Source organism: Vitis vinifera, chromosome 19 (assembly GCF_030704535.1).
Source record: "Vitis vinifera cultivar Pinot Noir 40024 chromosome 19, ASM3070453v1".
In the NCBI taxonomy this organism is placed as follows: domain Eukaryota; kingdom Viridiplantae; phylum Streptophyta; class Magnoliopsida; order Vitales; family Vitaceae; genus Vitis; species Vitis vinifera.
In genome coordinates, this window is record NC_081823.1 from 4,085,125 (window position 1) to 4,103,859 (window position 18,735).

Genomic DNA, 18,735 nt, shown 5'->3' on the forward strand with positions numbered 1-18,735 from the left:
ATAATGCCCGATGTACGCTTCTCAAATGAACTTTTACATGTGCATTAATGAAACAAAATTACCAATTTTAATATATTACACAAATGTATGCAGGTGAAGTATTATTACGTACTTGTATTATGACTTTGAATTTTGGATAATGTGGGCACCAGGGCAATGAGCCTATCGGATCGGTATCTTGCCCCGAGTAGAGTTTGCTTGTTAAGGCAAAGCTTCTTGGAGCAAACCAATGAAGTTTAAAAGCAGCTTTAACCGGTGGTCCCTTGCACATCATTAATAGCTAGGGTCATGCTAAGGAGTAAATGTGACTTAAAGGGGTCATAAAACCACGTGAAAGTTGCAAAATTCAATGATAGAGAAAACAAGTATGAAAATCTCTCCCCAAATTAAAAATCTGTCAAATATATAATCTGAATTGATCTTGAAGAGGTCTGCTTGAAACATATCCGAGCACGCCTTTTTGCAGGAATTTCAGGATCAGAGGTGTTGAAATTGCTGTCTAGAGGATTCGGTCAGAGGCTAACAGAATCCATGTAATTAGTTCTATGGTTCATATACAGTTAATGGAAAGTGATGGATGGTATGGAAGTAAATTCTTGAGTTGGCTGCCATCAAGATTGATATTAAGGCACATGCCTCGTATAAACAACAGAAATGCAAAGAAAATTCAAGGTATGTTAGCCAAACAGGAATTAGGTATAATGACATGCAATTAATCAATTAATCAACAACCGTCTCATTTACACAAAGGCCTTGAATCACCTCTCGTTGCTAATCTTTAGAAGACAATGAAGGATCTAACGCAATAAATATACATAAAAAGAATAAGATAAATCAAAAGACAAAAGGACAAACCACACAAAAATAAAACTAGGCACTGCATACATGCTTTAGGCCAGAGCATAAATTCAATGTCGATCCACCAAAACTTAGATCCATCTGCCCATCCATTGCTTCACCCCAAGCCATTAGCATGATTTATGAATCTTCTCCATCTCTCTTGTTATACACAGAGAGAGAGACCTCTACTTCCACAAATTCAAAAGTTCTCATATAGAAATGGTAATCATGTTTCCCCAACAAATTTCTCGGATCTACCAAAAAAATCTTATCGGATCTAGCAAAAAAAGAAAACTTCAATGTCTCGTTCTGTTGGAGTAGAACAGAATAGGGAAAGTAAGAATAGGGAGAACAACAACGGCAAAACATGGAGAGCAAGATTGCTATTTTTGTTCTCTAAACAATTGAAAAAACAAGGAAAACAAGTTTTTTTGTTCTCTGAAAAGAATATTGATAACAGAAATAACTCATTTTGTCAAATGTGTTTTTTAGTATTTTTCATTTTCAAGAAAAAAAAAATAGTTCTTGAAAACAACTAAACAGCATCTAAGATTATTTCACAAGTTGGTTTTAACAACAAAAAATAAAAATAAAAAATTATTTAGATAAATTATTTTTAAAATAATTTTTTTATTTTGATTTTATAAAAACATTGTAAATTCAATTTATATAATATTAATTTAATTTAATTCAAATATTATTAAAAATAAAAATAGATTTGAAATTATGAATAAATTAAAAAATAAATAATTTTTAATAAAATTCATGCTTTTAGTAGGAGTAGAAAATGGTGGTTTTTTTTCGAGAAAAATCTTACAGCATCAAATGTCATACCAAAATTTTATATAATGGTAACACGATTAAGCTTCTAATTTGAGAATTTTAAAAGATTTGTTTTGAGGTATCATCCTTCTTATAATAATTTACTTTTATATTAATCTTCATATAGTAATTTATTGGTTTATGAAATTTTTTTCTTTCAAACGATATTTTTTCAATTTTGTCACTAGATAAGTAGATTATAAATTATGTTTTATTAATTTATAGTTTAAATTATTTAATGGATATTTTAATTTTTAAAAATAATTTAGAATTCAAATTAAAAAACCGACCTATTTAATTATAATTAAATCAAAATATTTTAAAATGTTATGTTCGTAAATGATTATTAAATGTGTAAATACAATGAAAATTTGACTTGTTTAAAAAAGTTGAATTTGATTTGGTATTCATTTTAAATAAAATATTATTAATAATTGATATGTTTTATATTATTACATTTTTAAGAAAAGAAAAATTACAAAGATGTGAATATCCATATATTTCTAACATATACTAAATAGTATTATATATATATATATATATATATATATATATATATATATATATATATATATATATAATTTATGATTTTATTATAATATTGTTATTCATATTTTATTAAAAACTATGTATTTTTAAATTACAAAACTATTTTTTATTTTTAATAATATTGGCACTAAATTTAATTAATATTATATAAATTAAACTGATAATCCTTTTATAAAATCAAAATAGAAAAATTATTTTAAATTTTATTTATAAATAAATTTTTTATTTTTTATTATTAAAAACAATATGCCAAAAAGCAATATAAGTTGAAACGTGTTTTTAGTGTAAATTCAATTTTAATTTTTTTAACATTGATATGAAAAATATAAAAGTATCTCTTTAATAAATACTTTTCAAAGTGACAAAAAGTGTCCATAGATTTACAGATCGTTTTGTACCGATCACCACTCCCACAGAAAGCTCATGCTGTCCACGAACATTTCAACCAGGTATCAGCTGAATGCATGCCCATTGAAAACCACCAGGAGAATCGCAATTTCCAACTTGCAGATCATCACGTCAATGCAATCATAAAGGTTACGCCAATAAGATGAACAGTCTTTACTTTTCTGTTTTTTTCTGTTCCTTTTCAATAATCTTTTTAATTATGAATGCATGCATTTCTTGGTTTCTTGGTATACTGCTTTATTCATCCATCCCTCAAATTGCGAGAAAATCAGTCCATTTGTGCGTTATCTTGCCATGAATAACTATGATAGCTTCATGTGGACGGTTGACACTCCACCCAGTATGTCACAAGGCTAAAGGGTCTTGTTTGGTTGGAGAGAAAGTGTTGGGAAATGGAAGGAACCAAAATCTTTGAACACGGCATGGTCTCAAATTTTGGGGGTTCCTCAAGAATAAGATAACTTGTTTGGTTCTGTTTTTTCTTCGTTTTCTGTGGAATCAAATAGAGGAGGTGAAAAATTCTGTTCTCAGTAACATTCTTGTTTGATTTTTTATGTTCTTTCACTTCTTTGTACAGAGAAAGCTGGACAATATTGTGAAAGGAAATCTCAAACCTTTTGCTATCTGCTGTCTGAAAAATATTGCTTCCAAGGATGAGGGACAACACCTTTTTGGTAAGATTAATTCTACAAATTCTGATAAGTTACTCGGAAATTAAACCAGTAATTAGTCTCTTTATTCGTCTATAGTTTTTCTTCCCACTTTTCTTTTCCAATGATCTTGCAGAGAAAATGGAGAAAAGTTGGGTTTTAATTAGATTTTAAGGTTTGAGATTTTTTTTTTGTCCCCTACATTTTTTTATCAATAAAGAGTTTGATTATAGTGGCAGATATGGAGTTCAGTATGTTCAGGCCATCCAAAGTAACACCATCACTGCTTCGTGCTGCCCAAACCTTTGCTTTTTGGGTTGCAAACCAAGAAAATATAATCTTTAGGTTTCTTTTCTTTTCTCAGCAACCAAATGGACATTGCAGGAGGGTGGACATCAATGCATGAAGGAGCTACTGGCAAAGTACAAAGGGGAGGTGGTTATGAGCCCAGAAGCACCAAAACCAGACAGACCACCTGGTCCTCTTGGCAGTACACCACCACCTAGTCGTCCTGCTGGCAGCGCACCACCACCCGGTCCTCCTGGAAGCGCACCACCCCCTAGTCCTGCTGTCATCGGACCAGCAACGGATCCCCCTGGCAGTGCACCACCACCTGGTCCTCCTGGAAATGCACCATCACCTAGTCCTGTTGGCAGCACACCACCACCCCGTCCTCCTGGAACCACACCGCCACTTAGTCCTGCTGTCAGCGGACCATCAACTGATCCCCATGGCAGCGCACCACCATCTGGTCCTCCTGGAGGCGCACCACCACCTGGTAGTCCCGGTTCACCACCACTTGGTCTTCCTCCAAGACCACCTCGTCGTACTAGTGCAGCAACACCCGGTAATCTTATGCCTAGACCACATGGTCGTCCACTTGGTTTTCCACATAGACGTGGTGGTTCTGGTCCCTCACGACTTGGTCTTCCGCTTAGACCACCCCGTAATCCTGGTGGTCCTGGGGCACCACCACCAGATCTTCCGCCGCTACCTCCAGCTATTCATCTTCCCCCTCCGCCTAGATCTCCACCTTATCCTATTATTTGTATGACTACACCTCTACCAACACTATACATTGGGGAAAAGCCACCACCATATTATCCACCAAAATCAACTGCACCAAACAGTGGCGGAGCATCAAGCTCAGGGACAAAAGGAGAGAGTCAAGGAGCATTAAGCTCAGAGACAACGGGAGGGAGTGAAGGAACATCAAGCTCTGTCACACAGAGTTCATCAAGCGAGGGAGATAAAGGCTGCTTTCCCATTCCTAAGGAGCCGGGCTGCTGCATACTCTAGACTGCTTGTTACTCGTCAATGTTTCAAACCCCCTTTTACAGTGGACTTTGTTTTTAGATGAAATGATTGAATATATAGCATGGTCAGACTTGTGTAGGAAAACAATTCCTTCTTATTTCTTTTGAATAACTGTGCACATGAATGTATAGAAACTAAATACAATAAAAAAAATTACCCATATATTCAGCGTCAGTAAATCTTGAAATAAACCGTGGTCAAGGTTTACACGAATAGTATACATACTCTAGGACCAGGCTGAACTGCAAATTGAAATTAAAGATTCAGAGTTTCAATCACAGTGCTGTCTGGAAAACATTCATTCAATCATAAGCAACTGAAAACCACTTGAGCTCATAAGTCCCCGTTTTCTATGCACCCAAACAAATAAGTGGCCTAATGTTCATATTTTAGATTCAAAAAACTACGAAAATTGTCACCCAAGGAAAGTAATTTTCAACACATGTAGCACATTCCAGTCCCGGATGATTTTGAAACCTAGATACTGCCTTTGAGTAGACACCAACCAGGACACTCAGTTATCAACATTTATGCAATATTTGCTCCCACTTTACAATATACCATTTCAATTGATGATCCGGCAAAATGTTGATCAAATCTGGTCAGACAGAAACAAGTAATGGGTACAAAATTTTTCATGAATGACATTCCGGCCTTTTTTAAGTTGTTATTCCCACAATTTAATTAAAAAAGAATTCAGAAATAGTCATAAGCCCAAAAAACCATGACCCTATTTCCAGAGAACTGCATATGAAGAAACTCATAAGTACTGCAAAGCAAAGGGTAAAGAGTTTTATCACACCACCCGGCCAGTGCTGTCTTCAGTCATTCTACAGGCAACAACCATAAGCAAGTACCACTGAGATTCCAGAAACTCACAGCATCTTGCAAATGTCGACAATCTTTCATGTCACTCAACTGCTCAGTCTCTCAAAGAAATATAAATATCCCATATCCTTGGGGGGATTAATAGAAGCCCCAACCTTGTCATCGTTGAAAATAACCCACCTTCCATCCTTGTATATATGAGCAACATAGTGACCACACTGGGTTGAGGTTCCAATGTGGCTCACTAGCCCAATAAGTCGGTATCCTGCATAGGAAAGCATACCAATCGGATTATAATAGGTTGGGTGAAAACAAGAACATAATTTTAATAGGCTGTTTTCTATGAAATATTGAAATATCTCTATGCCATCATGTCATACAGCCCCTTATTAACAGTATTTCAGAATCATAATAGCAATTATATCATTCATAACTGAAGAAACATGCATTAAAACTGTCTTCATAAATTATTTCTTCCAAATCAAAATATAAAATTGAATTTATTAAATTAAATCAGAAGTAAAAGAAAAGACGAATTCAGTAATGCCACAACATAAGCCAATTTGTCATGGATGGGTCTAAAGTGGATATCCAAGTAAGAAATTATCATAATTTTACCAACATAGTGTGGGAGAATAGATATTATCACAACAATATTTTGAAAAAATAAAAACAAATAAAAGTTTCAGTGAAATGCTCTCCTCTGATGACTATAATCACATCCTCCAAGGTTCACTAAAATTTAATCCTCTGAATGATGACTATATTCATATCACCACACATCAATGACTAACAACAAAAAACTGAGAAAAACCAAATCAACAACCAAAAATTTAATATCAGGCCAGGGTGAACATCATTTCCACATGATATAAACAGCTAGATTCAAGGAAATCCTAAAAAATAGAATGTTCCTGCTACCATATTTGATTCTTGACTTTTCTTTTCTTACCTCTTCCACATCGATAAACAAGAAGCTAAATGCAGCTGCATTACCATGTAGTTGTAAAATCATCAAACGCATGTACATGTATGAAACAAAACAATAACAGAAGGGTATATAAGAAACTAACTTCCTCCTCCATCAGGCAATCCAACATCAGCAGTAGGAGTACTGCTTGTTGTAGCATCCATATCTGATGAATTAGCAGCATCAGGATTGCTAAATATCCAATTAGTTGCTTCCTTTGAAAGAAACCAAAACTGTTCTGGAAAAACTTGCCAGATACAAAGTCTATACGTATATTTATAACAGAGTAATTACATTCGGATCGGATCAAACCTCAGAAAATCTAAGGTTGTTACAAGAGATAAACAGACAAACATAGATTACAAACATTCAAATATAGGATAGAGTCGTTAGAGATAAACTCGGAAACACAGCTCACTGACTTGAGTTTTCTTGAATATTTGAATGATCATCAAACTGGCGGGAAGATCGTAGATAGCCAGTTTGTCACGAAGGAAACAAAATCTTATCTGTAGGCTAAATAGAAGTCGAAATGTGCTCCAAAATGATGTCTCGATGTGCTACTTTCTCATGCACAAAATGATAATCCACTTCGATATGCTTAGAACGGGCATGAAAAACAGGATTAGAGGCAAGTGCAAGAGCACTAATGTTATCACACCAGATAACAGGAGGAGAATCAAGAGAAATTTTCAGTTCACATAACAGCATACGCAACCAATATACTTCAACGGTAACTAGAGCCAGACATCTATATTCGGCCTTAGTGCTTGATTTAGAGACCACTGGTTGTTTCTTTACCGACCAAGAGATAAGATTGGGACCCACAAACATTCCATAACCACACGTTGAACGTCTGTCATCAGGGTCACCATCCCAATCCGAGTCACAGTATGCGTTAATGGCAAAAGAACCAGGTTTGTAAAAGAGGCCAAAGTCCATAGTATTTTTCAGATAACGTAGGACACACTTGGCTGCTGTCCAATGAGCTATCAAACCTACCCCATTACGTACGCCCACGGTATTAGTGCCTTCATAAGGCTAAGAAATTGCCAAATTAGCCGCATCAAAAGTAACATGAATATTCGCACCACTATCAGCGTACCATTGATGTTGATTCAGGTAGGTGGTATTGGCCTCAGCAACCATAGCAGCCAACTCTGTTGGAGGATGCTTCCCTTGAAAGGCATAGTTCATTCGGTTGTAACAATCTAATGCCTGGTGATTTTCTCTTTTACAGATTTGACAAGGTGATCGAGACCGAGAATCATGGGACACTGGTGGAGAAGATGAAGATGGAAAGTGGGGTAGAGGCTGCCAAAATGGTGAAGAAGATGGAACTGAGCCAGGAAATTTGGACATACTTGAAAAGCGAGACCGATTGATATTGTTACTGCATGCTCCTAGTTTAGAACTATTTTTATGGGAGTAAAGAGCATAGAAACCAATCTCGGGTTGAATGGTGTGATTGTGAAATTTCTGCATGAGATCATAGTTGAGCAGCTCAGCATGAAAGTAAAAAAAAGGCATGGATTTTTCCTTTGCAAGCAGCATGTATGTTGTGACAAAGGAATGAAAGAAGGGGTTGAGTCCATTAAGCACGGATAAAATCAAGTCAGAATCCTCTATAGGTTTGCCAACTGCTGATAATTCATCTGAGAGAGATTTGACTTCATCCAGAAAACTTTGGCACAACATGGAGCCTTGCTGAAAAGATTGAAGTTTTCTCTTGATGAGAGAAATTCAAGAAGTGGAAGGTCCAGCAAAACGCGAATTGAGGGCCTGCCAAGCAAGCCAAGATGTTTCAAGACCATAAATAGTGGAAACAATTGAACGAGAAAGGGATGAGACAATCCAACCAAGCACGATTTGATCCTTATATTGCCAAACTACATAGGCAAAGTTAAGAACACCTTGGTCGCAAAGCTCACCACTAGAATGTTGAGGAAGGCAGGGATTGGAACCATCAACAGTCCCCATCAAAGACATAGCTCCGAAAAAGTGGAATTAATTGGGCACTCCAAGCAAGAAAGTTAGTACCATCAAACTTGATGGAAATAACTTTTGTTGGAAGGTTAAAGGTAGCAGAAGCATTAGATGAAACATCCATAGGATCGAGCAAAACGTGAGCTTATAGAGGCTCTGATACCATGAAAAAAACCAAAACTGTTCTGGAAAAACTTGCCAGATACAGAGTCTATACATATATTTATAATAGAGTAATTACATTCGGATCAGTTCAAACCTCAAAAAATCTAAGGTTGTTACAAGAGATAAACGTCTAAACATAGATTACAAACATTCAAATATAGGATAGAGTCATTGGAGATAAACTCGGAAACGCAGCTCACTGGTTTGACGGAAAAACAGCTCACTAACTTGAGTTTTCTTGAATATTTGAATGATCATTATAATTATCGTTATCACTAATATTCTCAATATCACCACCCTGCCAATCCCCAAAAGTCAGGCAAATCCCATAACCTACCACAAGAAAATTGACACATGACGTTCATATCCCCAAAAGAAACTAAGGTACTGAAATTTTACCGATGCTCTCAATGCCTTCCGAGAAATGTCTTCCTGAAAACCAAATGAAATCAGAGTATCCACTTTTGATTGGTCCACAAATGCAAAGCCTCAGCATTTTCTGCCTCTTGAGAAATGGGAACATCTATATCTGGAAAAAAAAAAAAAGTGTCCGTCAGTATCATGATTCGTCCCTAGCAGTGGCAGTGGCAATGGCACCATTTGATTCGGGGTTCGATCCCCGGCAACGGCGCCATTTGATTCGTGCCCAATTGGTGTCTCAGCTGATTCGTGTCCAGCTGGTGCTCCTTGATTGAGGGAGTAATCAACAAAATTTATAACCTATTACACTATATACTAGGGTAGCAAAGACAAAGCTACTATAGTATAGTGGCTCTAGGATCGTTCACTGGGATGGGTTTTCACTTTGCAAATGATATTAATTCAAAGCTGAATTGGTGTCTTTTCATTTCAAGGTTAGCTTTAAAAGAAAACATAAACTTGTTTAAATGGAAAAGGATTGGTTTTAAGCTAACCAAAAATAGTAACTGATTTTACTTACAAAGAAAAGTGTTTCTTGGAGTTCAGATCACTAGGCTCGTTCCTCATACAAAATGGGAATTCCGGTCACTTGTTTCTTTTCCTCGCATTAGAGAATTAACATATAGTTCCTTCTCCAACCGGTGTTGTACAGATGCTTCCCATCAATGGGTTCAAACACTAAATCCCTCTCACTGATGCAACTTGCAATGGTTCATGCCTCTCACGAGCACTTACCATTCAAGATGATCTTTAACCTTGGACTTCCCTTCAAAAGCTCGCAAGAGATAACTAATGGATGTCTCCTTGGAGTCCAAAAGCTTACCAAGTGTTGGCTATTCTAGAAAATCCTACCTTCAAGTCACCTCCCAAAGGCTCGCAAGGGGTAAACTAGTGCATCTCCATGGTTGAAAATCACTTGCCTTACCAAGTGTTGGCCCAGGTGAATTAAAGGCGTTTTAAGTTAACTAAAAAGATAAAAACCATTAACGGGTCACACTTTCTCTTCATTAAAAACTAAAACAACAAAACTTCCAATTTATGCATGTGGAAACTTACCCGGCTTTCCTCACTCCAAGAGACAAAAAGCTTAGCCTCTCATCCTCTGTGGAAAAATCCTCAGAGTTTGGTTGGCTAGAAAGAAAAAGAAATGAAAAATGAAAGAGAAGGAAAAACAGAGCAAGGCTCTGTATATTCTATATATGATATATATGATTAAGCGTCCCTTTACAGTGGATGCAAGAGAGTTTATATAGGAAGGTAATTTACCCTTCCTTGGACACTTCCTAGCTAAGGAATTACATGAGTGGCTGAATACAAGGAGAAAATGGAAATTTATACAAAAATATCTGAAGAAAAATATCCAAAAGAGTCGGTGGAAAATATCGGGAAGCTCCAGGAACCATTTCGCAGGAGAAAATGGTGTCTGCGAGATTTCGCAGACATTCAAGGAGGGCTGCGAAATCACTTCGCAGCAACAAGCTATCCTCGCAGGGCTGCGAAATTGGCTTCCACCTTGAGGTTCTCAGCGTTCCAGCTTGCGGCATGTATCGGGTAGCTTCAGGAGGAATTCCATAGCACTGTACAAAAAGGCTGCGAAATTCTCGCAACAAAAGGCTGATTTCGCAACACTTTGGAGTGATCTGCTTGCAATGGCTGTAACTCCTTCGTTTCAACTCCGAATCGCGTACCGTTTGAAGCATTGGATTCTTGACTTCCTGATCTTTGAAATGGTATATAGAATGTAGAAAATGGACTTCGGGAAGTGCTCCAAAAGTGCGCATGAAGACTGCAGCTGCTTGTCCTCTGTTTTCTTCACTCTGTTTTTCCTTTCTCCTTGCTTCTCTCCTTGCATACTTTGAACGACTTTGGCAAAGGGATATGGAGCTCCAAAGCTTGGTTTCTTCATGAATTTGAGCTTCCAAAAGCTTTGCCATGAATTCCAAATAGCTCATCCATCATTTGGCATGCTTGAATTGATTCATAAGCTGATAAAAACATGTAAACTTGCCACAAAATAGTTAAAACCAATTACTAAGGACCTTAATGAATTAATTGGGTTAAATGAATATGATTACTACTCAAAGGTGCTTAAAACCATTATAATTAGGTCTACAAAATAGCACTTTTTGGTAGTAATCATATCATTCCCCTCAGTCTACCATAAACACATCAAGTTATTCACAATCTTCGAGGTAGGAGCTTTCTAAGTATTTGCCTTCTGCTAAAGCAAATATCTGTTGCGACTGTTTGATTTGCGATACCTGGATCATCCATGTGTGATAGCAACCAATTATCGCCTCTTCCACTCCAGCATTAGACGTGTTAATAGCAGCTTTCTGGCAATGAAGATGGTTAAATCCCATTGACACAAGTTGAGCAACTATCTCCTCATTGGCCAAGAGCTTTTCTGACTCCACCTTACCCTCATCAACTGCACAGAAAAAATAACAAATGCCAAATAATAAGCGTAGTATTAATTGTCAATCACAATTTTACAATATACAAGCATGGGATAGTGTCAGAATTATCAAGATGCAACAGAGGCAGATGAGGCAAGTCTCATAGTTATTGAGATATAAGACATAATATTAATCAGCCAATGTCCCATAAAGCAGTTCTACACTAAATAAATGAACTGCATTTCCTCAATTCTCAGAAATCTAGAATCTTTTATGGACAAAGTAACAATTTTATTGCGCTGGAAGCAGGATAGTTTGCAAGTATTCTGGAAAATTTCCAAGATCAACTTAACCACATACATCAGTTCCATAACATGAACTTTATTTATTTGGTATTTATTACAAAGAAATTATACTTTGTCTTGTATTAGCTAAAAGTAAGGATTTGTACAAAGGGATAAAGGATGAGAAATCCCTAAAAAAAGAAAGAAAAATTCCTTCTCTACCCCCATCTCCTACCATGAACTCAATTCATTTGCCAAAATTGTCAATCCTGCCCCCGATATCCTTCCCAACACCTACCCCAGAGGAGATCTCCTCACTTCATTAGTCCTTTACCTACCCCTTGCCAGCCTAAGTTTCCAAGTTCCAAGCTACTGGATCCATATGCAAACACTCTCGTCCAGCTGCAAATCTCCATAACACTTAGCATTGAAAAGAGATTGATTCAATTTCACCAGTGGTCTTAAGCCCAAATCCCACTTTGCTCCAAGGGCAAACTTAGAACTTAGAAGGCATCAGGATTGTATGATGAAATAAAGTATGCAGACAAACTTGGTAGGCCGCTTATGTTAATTGAGATTCTCCCTCCTAAGAGGTGCACTCTATTCCTTGCACTTGGTCCATTATCTATTATCTACTACCTCTAGCACCAAATCCCAGTTTACCTTATCCATAGAAGTACTGGCCTAAAACGTGAACTGTTAACATGAACAGTAATCACATCTCCCAGAGAGAGAATATGGAAGTAAAAATAGAGAAAGCAGGGAAGAGTATTTATGACGAGAATATTTTTTTTGAAAAGTTGCTCAAGAATAATCCAAATTATTGCTTAGACACTTGTTACTATCAACTCATTCATCATTTGAATGATTAAGAAAAACCAGATTAGTTGCTTTATATCAGACTCATTAGCAAGACTCATAGATGACATATGTTACGAATGCAATTAAACTAATTCATCAATTTCAAAGATTAAAAAAAACCACATTATTTTCTTTATATTGGGTCCAGTAGCAAGAGTCACAGACAAGTGCAAGTCTCTCAGTACTCTGGTTAATCATAGACAAGCATAAGCAATAATTCACAGTATTATCTAGATGGCCTGAGGCATGGCTTGGGAAGAAAGAGTTTGCAATGCATATAAGAGAGGACCAGGTTTACATGTACCCAAAAAACAAAAAACAAAAAAAAAGGAGATAGAGAGAGAGAGAGAGAGAGAGAGAGAGAGAGAGAGAGAGAGAGAGAGCAAAACACAAAAGACAGAAAAGAAGAAAGAGTATTCATCATATGGGAAAAAATAAAAGCCCTGCATCTAACTACTACATTTTCGAACTCCAGTTATTGCATAAGGTTCTTCAGCAGTCAAAATTACAAATTTGGCACAATTTACAAGGTTTACACATACCAACTAGGAAAATAAATAAAAAATACATAAATTATGTTATGGAAAAGCAAATGCACATATGATGTTTTATGTGAACTGGATTTAGATAGGAATTGGGCAATAGTAGACAATAAGACATACCAGCCTCTGGTAATAGCTCTTCCCCAGGCTGAATGCCCCTGCTACGCATGTGACTAATATCAATGATATCAGGAACATCTATGTAGACATCTGGACAGTCAAATATGATAAAAACGTGGTAATAATTAATAATTGCACATTTCAAGTAAAACAAAAGTAATAATGTTAAAAAATTTGCTTTGCAAGGAGGCAAATAAAGCACATGAAAGATACCAAGCTTTTTTTGGCACCCAGCCTTTCTCCATAACAAATTTCCGCATGCGCAACACCAATTAATCAGGAAATGAAGTTAGACCAGCAGTCCGGTATGGAGAAAATTCAAAAAAAAAAAATGGTAATAATGGAAAAACCAACCAAAATCACACTGGGGGTGGAGTGGGGTTGGGCAGTGGTGTTAAAAATGAGCATTTAATTTCCAACACCATCAATGAGAAATGAAGAGTACTATTAAGTTCCTCAAAAAAAAAATTACATTCAATTATAGCTTAAATTTTCTCAAATCTTTCCAACAATGGCCAGCATAACAGGTGAGCCACCGACTTGAGAGCTGATATTAGACAAATTTAAAAATAAGGCCTGATAAGTAAGTCAGTTCTGTCCATGTTCGTTTTTTAATAAATTTAAAAATAAAAACAAAGGAGAAGAAGATACACCAATATATCTATCAGTAAAAAAAAATAAAAAATGCAAAACAGTTGCAGATATGTGTAGAACATGAAATTAGAGTTCAAAAAATAGAAACGTCATAAAAACGCACTTGACTGCGGTTGTTTTAGTCTTCAAGGCAGTGCTGTAAAAACCATGAACCTCCTCTGGAGCTGAAAAGCTTGCTAGGCAAGCTTCAAGAGGCACCCTTGGACGAAAGATTTCATCACCAGATCTGCTAGAACTAGATATGCTTAGCAATAAATGTGTAATAGAACTTGATGTGCTTAATAAGAGGTGTAAATAAAAGAAACAAAAACTTGAGCCCATCTGAACTCACACTTCTTTCCCCTCTGCTTTCTTTTCTGCCTTCAGTTTGTTAAAGGCTTCTAGCTGACCTGGATTCTCAAACATTAGAATCATCAGAAAATAATGCTAGACATGTAAACCAACATTGAAAATTGCAAAAACTTAACTTTATTAGCAGCTTCATGCAGTGGAATATTTAGAGAAAGAATATAATCCCCCCTTCTATTATAAGCAACCTTTCCGGATGGACAAAAATGTCGCTCCTCAATACCAAACTTGAAGCTCCTTGAGGGATCCAATTCAGGGTGCCCAGCATTAACTCGTTCAACTTGGTCAAGCAAATGCAGAAAGAATTCTAAGGCATCCTAGAGATAAGTTGGTGTCAAGTATTTATGTAAGATATAAAAGATGAATAACAAGAACAAAGGCAATAATAATAATAGAACTGGAGTAGATTGGTAATAGTTATATGTAAAAGTGTCACCTGGATTGTCCTTCACCAAGCCAGACCACATATGGCCTTGCATTAAGCCTAGGTAAGCGGCTGTACCTATGCAGCCACCAGCTAAGCCTCTGGTTGGTATGGGCTTTTTGTTACCAAACAGCTCTTCTCAAGGATCCAAACCTCTTTTTAAAAAGAGAAGTAACTGTTTGCAGAGTTAAATAAGTGTTTTTGTACAATTTAAGAAGCTATTTTGGGCTTCTTTGAGAAGCCCGAAATTTGAGCTTAAGCGGAACACTCTAGATGTGCATTAATAATTTTTTAATTTTTATTTATCACCTTTAACTAATTTCTTGAATCCCTTATATGCATTTCAAAACAAATCCCAAATACAACATGTGTTCAGCATGCCTCTCCTTTCACCTATCATTAGTGAGATTTTGGAAGGATGAGTGGTATGGAAACGATCCGTTTTTTTGTCTCCTTTCCCTCCTTATTTGCCCTAGCCATTTCTAAGGATGCGTGGTTGGCAGACATGTGGAGCTCAACAGTCAAAGGGGGTGGAACTCGCTTCTCTAGGTTGTTTAATGATTAGGAGGTGGAAAGTGTGGAGCACTTTCTATTGAAACTTCAAGCAAGAAGCATGTATAAAGATGAGGAAGATAGGGCAATTCGGACAGTTTCAAAGAGTGGAAAGTTTTCGATCAAATTCCTCTATTCAGTTTTGGAGCCCGGCGTTATTGTTCCTAGGCAGCATCATTTGGAGTTCTTCCATGCTACCCAAAGTGGCTTTTTTTGCTTAGGAGGCGACTTAAGGAAAAGACTTTAACTTTGGATCATGTCCAGAGGAGGGGGTTTTCTTTGGCAAATAGATATTTTCTTTGCCACTTTGAAGAAGAAATCATTGATCACATTCTTCTCCATTGTGCAAAAGCAGGGATTCTTTGATAGCTGCATTTTACTCTCTTTGGAGAGTCTTGGGTTCTTTAATCTTCAATTAAAGAGACACTCCTTTGATGGCATGGGTCCTTTTTTAGTAAAGGTCACAAAAAGCCTTGGAAGGCTGCCCCTTTATGAATCTTTTGGAATGTTGGGATAAAAAGGAACATGCTTGCTTTTGATATGTGGAGTTATCGGTCCAAAGATTAAAAAACTCTTTTGTTTGTAATTTGTGGTATTGGACTAGGGTGTTTGTAGATGTGGGCCCTACTTCTCTTATTAGCTTTATCAATTGGCAAGGTTCTAAATGAAGGCAAGTGAAGGTTTTTGTTCTCTCCCTCCCCCACTTGGTTAAGCATTTTGGTGGCCAATATATACTTCTCGTATAATTTGGGATGTTGTTGACTGTTTAGTCATTTCCTTATAATACATACTCTTTGTTTTTCCCATCAAAAAAATAAATGAATAAACAAATAAACAATCAATATTTTGTTATATAATTTTTTTTTTAGTTTTTAAAATTAGCAAGTATTTTCCTTGTTTTATGTACTAAATTTTTGTTTTGTTCACAATGTCCCGAATATGCCATACATTTTTAAGATAAAACCATATCTAAAAATAATCTACATTAAACATAGTAAGCAACATATTTATGAAACAATTAATATATCATCAAATATTTATGCATGAAAAATCTATTGAAGAACAAAAACTATTTTTGAAAGGTTGAATTTCACCACGCTTTATTGATTGTTTTCTAAAGAATAAATAAACAATACATACTTTCTTTACACAGAAAATGGAATATTACACAGAATAGGTAAGTAAGATTTCCTTCCAGCCTTGATTTTCCACATTACAAATATGGAGAGGCAGATTGCGTTATCAGCTGGCTGATTTTCCACAGTACAAATATGGAGAGGAAGATTGCGTTATCAGCTGGCTATGGAGAGGCAGATTGCGTTATCAGCTGCAGCTGGCTGAGTTGGAGTTTCCTTTATCAGAGTTTCCTTTATCATCTATTACACGTATTTGCTAATAATCAAGCACTACGAAAAGCACTTTTATTGTTATGTGCTGCCAAACGATCTATTCAATCTTAAGAGCACTAATTTAACTGATAGCCAAACACCTAACAGCATTTTTAAAAGAGTGGGATCGGGTTAGCCAAACACCAAACAATTAAAAGTTCCTTTTTGTATAACTATTGGGATTGGGTCGGATTGTACATTGGGATGGATCTACATCGTTAGATTTTGTGGACTGGTTAGGCTCTTTGTAGGAGGCGGTTGCTGGTTTTTGTATAGTCACGCCTTCTTCTTTTTCTTATTATTGTTATGTATACTTCGTGTATACTTTTTAAATATTAATACAATCGGCATTTAGCTATCAAAAAAAAAAAAAAAACCATTTTAATAACAGTACTTTAAAAATTCTAACAGAAGATCCAGAGGCAAAAGCTCTCCTTCCAATAGTTTGTACCAAGGGGACCCTAAATTAGACCAGCTGCAGCCCACATTAGACCTTTGTTAGGTATTTAAATCAATGGTACCAAGGGAAAAGCTGATCAGCAATAGAACATGTGCCTAGAGATGTCACCAGCCTGCATGGATACTGAACTCCGTCTAGACATGCCACGCAATAATAGTCTGCAACCTCATGACTTGATAGTCCTCAGCAAGAATATTGTACAAGCACAGACCGGACTGTGATTCTTAAGTCACAGAACTTTCCAGGCACTAATGTTAAATACTTTCAAGAATCCAACGGAACTGGCAATTGGAAGATGAACAATCATTTGATGATACATTAATTTCACCAAATAGATTGATTAGCTTTCCCGGGCATGTTGTCCTCGCTTTGGGCTTGGACCCTTCTATATTATTTTGCTTACAGAAAAGACATTTAGTAGGGGGTGGTATTGGATGATGATGATGACCCTAATTTCTTCTGGGAAGACACTTCATTGTGGAACGAAGGCTTTGTATTGTTGGTTTCCAACGTTTAGATTTGATAATGTGCTAAAATCAACTGTCACAAGGAAGCGGATACAAGCTACGTTGCATAGGATTGCGTTCTTAGTAACTGGTCTCGGCATGTAGACTAACATGCTAAAACAGAGAGAAGGAATAATCAGTTAGAAATCAACCAAAAAGCAAAGATATCCTTGATAAGAACTCTATCTCTCTCATTCTCGCTCTCTCTATTTTAGGCAAAGATTAAATACATAAAATAAAAAAAAATGCACCTAAGAAAGTGGGGCACAACCCATGCAACTAACCATATCTTAGGAGCTACCAACACAATCAAAGAAGTCCAATAACACTTCCAAGCACTCCACATTGTCAAAACACCGCCTATTACATTCCCTCTAAATGAACCAGAAAAGCCATATGACAAAACCCATTTCATTAACCTTTTAAAGAAGTCCATATGGTATGATTTCTTTATAACCATTTTATGTTCATTGTTTTATGGGGTGATGGATTCTAACTTTAAGCATTGATATATATTTATATAAGTTTCAAGATAAAGAAACTAATGAAGACTTAATTTTTTGTATCCCCATTTAATTGAAGTGGAAAAAAAATTTTCCTTGTCTTTTTACTTTCGCTTAAGAGGGTTTTTCACGTTATATTTGATGTCCTTTTTTGGTTGAATGTTATTAGATTATCATTGTTTGTTCTTACTGAAATTTTATTACTGTTGAAAGGTTGTTACTATTATTGAGAGATTATTATTGCGAAGAAATCTTTTTACCTGTACAAGATAATTCTCTAGATTCGTCTTTAACTTCCCAACAATACAAATGGGAGCAGGCTATGAACTCAGAAGCAACATGACCATGAGCACACCACCTACTGGTTTGGGTGCACCACCACCTAGTCATATGTCTAGACCTCCACCTAGACCATAAACTAGGGGAAAGTCTATGCCACCACCATATCATCCATCCGGATGAATCCTAGACCGCTTTCTTTCTTATTTTCCATATAACTTTAAGTTATATTTGGCTCCCGAAAATTAAGAAATAAGAAAAAAACTATTTTAAAATATTATTTTTTAAGGTTTGATTTTACTATAAAAAAGAGTAAATATATATATAATTAAAATTAGTAAAAAAATTATATAATTTTATTATTTAGTCTTTACGTAGAAGAGTTAAAAAAGTGAAATAAGCTTGATGTAGAATATAAAATATATTTTCCCATGTTCCCTCAAGCTTTATGTGAACCGGA

General features: G+C 36.1%; 2 protein-coding genes and 1 long non-coding RNA gene across 3 annotated transcripts; 1 reads left to right on the plus strand and 2 right to left on the minus strand.

Moving 5' to 3' along the window:
- Positions 1-2,535: 2,535 nt before the first annotated feature.
- On the plus strand, positions 2,536-4,568 carry LOC109121761 (uncharacterized). The gene is made up of 3 exons (XM_059735531.1): positions 2,536-2,747; positions 3,197-3,293; positions 3,654-4,568. Exons 2-3 carry the CDS (start codon positions 3,273-3,275, stop codon positions 4,566-4,568), a joined length of 936 nt encoding a protein of 311 aa, XP_059591514.1. The 5' UTR covers positions 2,536-2,747; positions 3,197-3,272.
- Positions 4,569-5,135: 567 nt separating this feature from the next.
- On the minus strand, positions 5,136-6,650 carry LOC132253461 (uncharacterized). The gene is made up of 2 exons (XR_009465316.1): positions 6,488-6,650; positions 5,136-5,679 (listed from the first exon to the last, which is right to left on the minus strand). It is a non-coding gene; the product is annotated as an uncharacterized LOC132253461 (long non-coding RNA).
- Positions 6,651-8,934: 2,284 nt separating this feature from the next.
- LOC104877529 (ubiquitin carboxyl-terminal hydrolase 14-like) lies at positions 8,935-13,487 on the minus strand. The gene is made up of 4 exons (XM_059735673.1): positions 13,375-13,487; positions 13,162-13,251; positions 11,217-11,386; positions 8,935-9,064 (listed from the first exon to the last, which is right to left on the minus strand). Exons 2-4 carry the CDS (start codon positions 13,208-13,210, stop codon positions 9,059-9,061), a joined length of 225 nt encoding a protein of 74 aa, XP_059591656.1. The 5' UTR covers positions 13,211-13,251; positions 13,375-13,487; the 3' UTR covers positions 8,935-9,058.
- Positions 13,488-18,735: the final 5,248 nt, after the last annotated feature.